General features: G+C 45.4%; 1 protein-coding gene across 1 annotated transcript in view; it reads right to left on the reverse strand.

Moving 5' to 3' along the window:
• Positions 1-8657, reverse strand: part of LOC109915636 — a 94521-nt gene that overhangs the window by 17751 nt on the left and 68113 nt on the right. The window contains exons 10-11 of the mRNA XM_048611817.1: positions 7141-7278; positions 5223-5333 (exon numbers count right to left, since the gene is read on the reverse strand). Of these exons, the coding sequence (XP_048467774.1) occupies positions 5223-5333; positions 7141-7278 (249 nt within the window). The remainder of the gene's footprint in view (positions 1-5222; positions 5334-7140; positions 7279-8657) is intronic.

Consider the following 8657-nt stretch of genomic DNA (forward strand, 5'->3'; position numbering starts at 1 on the left):
CTCCCCTCCCCCCACCGCATCCCAAAACCAGTCCAGCTCGTCCCCGCCTCCCTAACCTGTTCTTCCTCCCACCTATCCCCTCCTCCCACCTCAAGCCACACCTCCGTCTCCTACCTACCAACCTCATCCTGCCCCCTTGACCTGTCCGTCCTCCCTGGACTGACCTATCCCCTTCCTAACTCCCTACCTACACTCACCTTTCCTGGCTCCATCCCCGCCTCTTCGACCTGTTTGTTTCCTCTCCACCTATCCTCTCCTCTATCCCTCTTCTATCCGCCTCCCACTCTCTCCCTATTTATTTCAGAACCCCCTTCCCCTCCCCCTTTTCTGATGAAGGGTCTAGGCCCGAAACGTCAGCCTCTCTGCTCCTATGATGCTGCTTGGCCTGCTGTGTTCATCCAGCCCTGCACCCTGTTAGAGGTTCTGTTCACTCTAAGAGCTGGATCTGAGGAAGCTGGATCTGTATCAAGGGACTCTCCACGTGTGATTAAAGGGTGACTTGGTAATGGGATACCAGTCTCTGTGGAGTTATTTCATACGCAAGCAACAGTCCTTTTAAGATAATGTCTGTTTTAACGGTTCTGTAGAATGCAAGGCTGGGTACAACATAGAATACAGAACAGTACAGCACAGGAACAGGCCCGTCAGCCAACCAGGTCTATACTGACCATGATGCCATTCCAAACTAATCCCATCTCCCTACATAAATAAAAATCGAAAGAACTGCCAATGCTGTAAATCAGGAAAAATAAAGTTGCCAGAAAAGCTCAGCAGGTTTGGCAGCATCTGTGAAGGAAAAACAGAGTTAACATTTCGGGTCCAGTGATCCTTCCTCAGAATGTTCTTCGGAAGGGCCACCGGACCTGAAACGTTAGCTCTGTTTTTCCTTTCACAGATGCTGCCAGACCTGCTGAGCTTTTCCAGCAACTTTGTTTTTGTTCCGTCTCCCTACAGAGATGGCCCGTTTCCCTCTATTCCCTGTCTGTTCATTTGTCCATCTAAATGCCTCTTTAACTTTGCGAACACATCTGCTTCTACCACCTCCACTGTGTTCCAGGGGCCTATCACCCTCTGTCTAAAAATCTTTCCTCACACATCTCCTTTAAACTGTTCCTGTCACCTTAAACTTATTGCCCCTTAGTACTTACATTTCCACCTGGGAAACCCAACCACACCTCTCTTAATGTTATATATTTCTGTTACTATGGAAATATCAGAAGGAGGCCTGCTCCCTACTCTCACTCCCCTACCGCTGTTCTCAAAGAGTTGTAAATCTCTCAAATGCTTTCCAGTTCTGAGGAAAGGTCATTGTATGAAAAGGCTAACACTGTCCAGAGATGCTGGTTGGCCTGTCGAGTACCATAAGCTGTTCCTGTTTAGAATGCATTGGTCCTACTACCACAGTATTTAACAGCTACGTTAGTAATGGTCATAGATCCCTACAGTGTGGAAGCAGGCCTTTCGTGCCATCAGGTCTACACTGACCCTCTGAAGAGCAACCCACCGAGACACACCTTCCCTATCCTATCCCTGTAACCCTGCATTTCCTATGTCTAATCAACCTCGCCTGCACATCCCTGGACATTACGGGTAATTTAGCATGGCCAATCCACCTAACCTGCACATCTTCGGACTGTGGGAGGAAACTAGAGCACCTGGAGGAAACCTATGCAGACAGTCACCCAAGGGTGGAGCTGAACGCTTGAGAGAGCGGTGCTAACCACTGAGCCACCGTGCCTTCCTTCTCGCTCCTTAGGTGCATCTCATCCACTCCGGGTGCCCTGTCAAGTTTTCTATCCAAGATTTCTTCCTTATTAAATTTTGAATCCCTCTCATGGCACAGACTGAAAGGTCTCCAAACAAAACTTTAGGCAATGCATTTTTTGTTGGCCATATTGGAAGCGTCATTTAATCGTGGATGACTCTTAGTGGTTTCAATATTAACCAATGTAGCATATCAATTAGAGGCACAGGCTTGTAGGAATGTGGGGACAGAAAAAGGTGATTGAGCCCCTCTAATCTCTTCCTCATTTCGGCTAATCTATACTCCACCTTCTTTCACGCCTGTGGCTGACAAACAAAAAAAAAACCATCAATCTCAGACTTAAAAAAGATTACACGAGCTAGCTGCAGCATTGGTGTCTGGGTCTTCAGCTGCTGGGAATCCCCTCACAACACTTGTCCGCCTGAAGACCCAGCTCTTTGAACAGGTTTTTGAGCTAAATGTGGTCGAGCAACATACTTTAGCTTTACAGTGCTCCTGCGGATCGGTCTGTGATGTGAAAAGTGCTATCTAAATATAAGTTGTTATAATATCTACTGTTTCTGTGAAAGTGGTTCGTAACTTTCACGACACCTTGCAGAGTCCACTCTGAATGGCCAGGCCTAACGTTTTCCCCATCTCCTGGGCTGTCCCACCAACAGATGACATTTCTCTCTACTTTTCTGAGTTTTCAACATCCTAAGGGGTCTGGACACAATAGAGAAAGTGTTTCCACTCATAAAAGGATCAAGGCCAGGGGCACAGTTTTAAAGTGCTTCACAAAAGAAGTAATTGCGAGTAGTTAGTGTCTGGGAGCGCTGTGTGGAAATCTGGTGGAGATCTTCAAGAGGGTGATTATTTAAATAGAAACAAAGCTGCAGGGTTACAGTGAAAAGACTGGAGACTGGCATTAAATATAAATGTTCAGAGAGCCAGTGTGGGTCACACTGGGCTGAATGGCCTCCATCTGTACTATTACAATGCTGTCATTCTGTGACCTTTGTTTCAAAATCCTCAATTAACTCATGCCAAACCTTCCAATGTGTGACCACCACCGAGAGATGAATTAGTTAGTTTAATAGATGTTAACCGGTTAACAAAAGTGCTCGTAGATTAGTCATGAGTTTGAACATTTACCAAAGACACCACAGCGAAGAAATAAAATCCATTTGTGTGAATACAAATTACTTATCAGCATTACACAAGGAGGCCTTTGAGCCCATTATTCCTGTGATAGCCCTACTGCCTAGAAGGGTGGTTGAAATAGAAGTTGAAAGGGGGAAAACATTACTGGGCTGTGAGGGAACAGCAGGAGCGAGAATTAATGGGATAGGTCTTTTAAAGAGCCAGCACTGCATTTATGGCCCCAGTGGCCCCTTAATGCAATTTTCTCCCCTTTCAACTTCTGTTTCTACCACCTTTTCAAACAGTATGTCATAATTCACTGCCTTATAAAACAAAAATCACCCATCTCACCTCTAGTTTGATTTCCAATTACCTTTAAATCCACGACTGCTGGTTAGTAACCCTCCGAATTATCCAAATATTTAACCACTTCCCTTTTAAAGCTTTCATCAATCACTCCAGTCGAACATACCAGAGTTTAACAGCCTACTGCATTTTATAAAAAATAAATCCTCCCTAACCTCTCCATTAAAAGGGAGAGAGTTGATCACTTTTCCTAGCCTTGAATGGAAAAAATATTTTTCGAAATGAGTCGGATGTAAGCTCTGTCTTTGTAGAGACGCCAATCAGAATGTGGGCATTTTTTTACTGCTCTTCCTCCTTGCATTATTCTCGTGCAATGCCTTTGATAGGGACTGAGACACGGCTGTTATTGAGCCACAGAGTCATTAGGGCAGAGGCCATTCAGCTCATCGAGTCACTGCCTGCTCTCCATAAAGCAGTCCTTCCAGTTTCACTCCTCTGCTTTATGTCTGTCAGCCTGCCTGATTTATTTACCTCAGATACCTATCCAAATTCTGTTGGTGGTGATGCAGAGCACTCCTTCACTGAGACTCGCAGCCCTGCTCCATATGGAGAACTCACCTACTCTGAGAGCTCAGGAACCATGTCCCACAAACAAAGCTGGTTTACAACTGAGCCATTAGACCGCACTATGGTGCAGTATTCCACTTGGGAATGCAGAATGGGCAGATGGAGACATTGTAAAAAAAAAACCAAGTGGCTGTCAGAAAACCAATTCCACCCACAAAACGCAAAGAACAACACAGCACAAGAACTGGCCCTTCGGCCCACCAAGCCTGCTCCGATTCCTAATCCTTATTTAGACCTACTACTTACTGCTCGTGTGTAGTATCTATCTCTCTGTTCGCCTCCCGTTCGTGTATCTATCAAGATACGCCTTAAACATTGCTAACGTGCCTGCCTCCATCACCTCCATTGGCAGTGTGTTCCAGGCACCCCTCACCCTCTGTGTGAAAAAACTTCTCCCCTAAACTTTCCCCCTCTCACCCTGAACCTGTGCCCTCTTGTAGTTGACCTTTCCACCCTGGGAAAAGGCCTCTGACTATCCAACCTATCTATGCCTCTCATAATTTTGTCAACCTCTATCAGGTCACCCCTCAGCCTCCATCTTTCCAGTGAAAACAATCCAATCTCCTATTAATATATATAGAGAGAGAACTTTAACCACTGATTTAATGTCTGCAGTCTATCTATGTTAGAGATATTGCAACCATAGGCACACCTGGACTCACCTGACAGATGTAGCTAACACACAAACACATCAGGAAATCATAAACCGGTCAATGCTGTTCTTAAACAAAAACAAAGTTGCTGGAAAAGCTCAGTTTTGAGGAAGGGTCACCAGACCCAAAACGTTAACTCTGTTTTTATCTTCACAGATGCTGCCAGACCTGCTGAGCTTTTCCAGTAACTTCTGTTTTTGTTCCTGATTCACAGCATCTGCAGTTCTTTCGGTTTTTATAATGTTTTTTCTTAAAGATTGGGTCTAAAACACAGAAACAAGCCATTCAACCTAACTGCTTCATGCTGGTATTTATGCTCCAGACAAGACTCCTCCCAACCCTGTCCTCAAATCCTTCTATTCCTTACCAATTAAATACTTTGACATCAAGAAACAGAGGAAGCATTTTTGTTTAAATAAAAGAGAAAAGAGACCAGGACAAATGGGCTCCAGGTGGGTGGCTTTGCTCAGACTGTGCTACCTAGTCAGCTCAGTTACTGGATGGCCGCTTTGCAATGCAGGGCGATGCCAACAGTGTGGGTTCAATTCCTGCACCAGACGAGTTTACCATGGATTACTCTCCTTCTCAACTTCTCCCCTTGCCTGAGGTGACCCTCAGGTTAAACTGTCACCTGTTGTCCCACTCTCTAATGAGAGAGCAGTCCTATGATCTGGTAAAATTATGGTGACTTTACTATATGTTAGAAGTTAAATTTATCTGTTGATTAAGATGTACCAGTAGCCACTTACAGCAAAGGAGTCAATTCCACAGAAACCAGTGCCAGGCTTGTCTGCTCTCTCAGATGCAACATCTACTGATATCTCTTGGGCTGGCTTCTTTGGAATGTCTGGTTTTACAGCCTAAACAGAGGAGGGACAGGTAAAGATGAAGATTCACCCACAGCAAGGACATTTAAAGACTAAGGTTTCAGTAACATGTTGATTTGATAATAAAAAGTTCCCAGAAGAATTGTTTTTTCTGCTCCAAGCCATGGAAAGCGGTCAGTTCCACCAATTCAGCCTCACATTGTTTCAACTTGGCGAAGTGTTTTGGGAATGCTTGAGCTCCAGCTCCCCCTGGTGACTTGCCAGGTTAAGGCAGCCAAGTCAGGGGAAATGGAAAGCTCTAATCTCCCCCACGCCCCACCACCCGGTCCGGGAGGGGGATGCTGGTGGGGCAGGGGGCAATATGAACTGCAAAGTTGCCTTCAGTGTCCAGTTCCACTTTACAGAACAGGAGATTAAGGCATGGGTGTCTGCTGCTATCCCCGACTACAAATGGCCATCCATGGATGTCTTAGGAACAAGAGTACAGGATAGGGCCATTCAGCCCATGGAAGGTGTGCCATCTCCTTGAAAGACCAACCCAATTACTGCTCCTCCTCTGCTCTTTCCCCACAGACTTACATTCCCTTTTCAATCGTATTGTTAATTCTTCTTTTGCAAGTCTGCTTTCACCGAACCTTCGGGCAGCAAACTCTAGACCCTAACAAAACCTATAAGACTCTTCTTCTCTCTGGCTCCTCTGTTAGTAGCTCCCTGGCTTCCTGCCTGCAGAAACTCTTTCTCCTTCTTTACTCTCCCGAAAGCCCTCAATAATGTTGAAATACCTTTTGCTTAATCGCTCGTCGTTGCTGGTCAGAGAACAATTTCAGTGTCTCACACCGCATCTCTGGCAACTGAAGCTGTTCAGCTCCACCCCCGCCCCATCTAGTAAGGACCGAATAATATAGGTTTTTAACTGAACCCCTACAGAGTGTGTCAGAGATGGAAATGGTAAGTGATGCACAGACTGGGACTAAATGACTGACTCTAAATGCCCGGACTCTAGTGGCTCAGTCAATGATTTATGAGTCACCAGCAGTTCCCTGGCAGTTGGGGTGCAGCATTTACTGTGACTGAAATGTGTGGATAGCAGCTTGACTGGAAATATTTATAAGCGATGCGGTCGTCGAAATAAAATTGTGATCTGTGGCTAGTAGCATTTTGAAAAGATGGCAGTTTAATACACTTCAACCCTTGGGAACAAGCTTTTAAAATCTTTACTTTCATTTTATAGACTTGTACAGTGCAGAAAAGGCTCTTTAGCCCATCGAGCCTGCACTGACATAACTACCACTTAAAGTGCGCTCATCCTAAGTTCCTGCACTTGTCCCCTATCCTTCAATCTGATGATATCTGAGGTACTCATTTAAGTTTTTTTTTAAAGGTTGAAAGGTTTCCAGCCTCCACTACCTCCCCAGGCAGTGTGTTCCAAGTTCCCACTACTTGCTGAGTGAAAAAAGTTTTTTCCCCAAATCCCCTCTGAATCTCCTGCCCCTTACCCTAAAACTATGCCCTCTTGTGACTGACCCCTCAACCAAGGGGAACAGCTGATCTCTACTCATCCTGTCCATACCTCTCATAATCTTATACACCTCAATCATGTTCCCCCTCAGACTTCTCTGCTCTAATGAAAACAATCCAAGTCCATGTAGTCTTTCCTTATAGCTCAATTTCTGCTTGCTGGATTGATAGTTGGGTCATTTTTTGCACTTGGACCAATGGCTGACCAAAAATAGCATGAGGAGAAATTTGGAGGTAAACAGCAAGACCAAATGGAGAATGAAAGTTAACTGAATTGGGACCTGCCAATGTTATCAGTTCAAAACTTTAAGTGACTGTTCACCTGCACAGTTTTCTTCCTTTTTACAGGGAGCTCAGACGACCTAGACTCAATTGGTTTACTCTTCGTGACAGGTGGGTTCTTCAAAGGATTGTGTCTCGGCACAAGAAAGCTTCCTGAAGGTCGACCAACTCCATCAGTCTGGAAGAGGGTACAGGGGCTCATTATTGTCGCACATATTTAAAACTGTGTCAAAAATAAAAAAAAAACAGGAGCTGGGCTTGAATCTGTCCAAGGAAGAGGCTTTCATTGAGTCAGAGTCACTAATGTCACCATGGGGCCGTTCAGCTCATTGGCTGTCTGTATAACAGTCAGTTAAACCCTTTCCCCCCACTCCACCCTAGAGCTGTGCAAGTTTTTTCTTCCTTCAAGCGATTATCCAACATCCTAGTGACGGCCTTTGTGGGCAGTTTCAGGCCATAGCCCCCCTCGCGACGAGGATAGGAGCTGAAGTAGATAGGAATGGTGTTTCCATTTCCCCTGGCCAAGAGTAGGAAACTGTTACTTAAAGGATGAGGAATATTTGGAATAAATCTTCCAGGCAATGTAGGACACCTGGGCCATTCATAATGTATTCAGATCCATGTCTCGGTGAATTAGGCTCCAAAGGGATGAGCTTCACTGAGAGAAATTGTCTTTTCTCATCTGCCATTGCTCCAATGTAAATTCAAAGCACAAAAGTCACATTCATTCAACATCTATCACTAACTCACTGCTCACTATCCTGAGGATGTTGAGTCATTCCTCTCCTTAAATGAAGTTCACACTCAAAAACAAGACAGCACAGGGGGAGGCCATTCATCCCACTGTGAATGAGCCTTTCCCCTTCAATCCAATACTTGGCTCAGATCTGGCATCATACAAATGAATACCCTGCATCTACCCTCCAGAAGACAGATGCAGAGACAAGAATGCCTCTCCCCCAGGCAAGTTGAAGCTCAGACCATTTACAGTATGCAGAATGAAAACAATCACACACAGCAAGGTCCCACAAGCAGCAAACATTGGAGACAGCCTGGGGACGACTGCACTGCCAGTCACAGTTGAATAGCCTCGAGGACTGATTCTTCTTTTCACAACTAAACGACTTTCCCAACACCAAATCACTGTGATTTTTTTTTGATCGTGACTAATAACCACTGCCAGTAATCACCCCTGCAGCCTATTTGAATTCTACATGCAAAGCCCATTTATTATTGGCGGTCCCTCACAGACAAGAATGACTCTCTTCCACTCTCAGGGTGATTCCGTAAGTGGCTATGTGGACTGACGCGGCTATTGCAGGCTGCAGAAGGTGGTCATTTGGGCCAGTGATTCCCAGGTGTTGGTGGGAATGTTGCGCTTCGCCAATGAGGCTTATGAGAGCATCACTGAAGTGTTTCCTCTAGCCATCTGGGCCACACTTCCTGTTTCAAAGCTGGGAGCAGAGCAGCTGCTTGGGGGAGTCTTGTTTCGGTCATGTAGACAACGTGCCATCTGGTCAAGGGTTATCAGTGCCTCCATGTTGGCCTGGTTGAGGA

Source organism: Rhincodon typus, chromosome 25 (genome assembly GCF_021869965.1).
Source record: "Rhincodon typus isolate 14 chromosome 25, sRhiTyp1.1, whole genome shotgun sequence".
NCBI classification, from domain to species: domain Eukaryota; kingdom Metazoa; phylum Chordata; class Chondrichthyes; order Orectolobiformes; family Rhincodontidae; genus Rhincodon; species Rhincodon typus.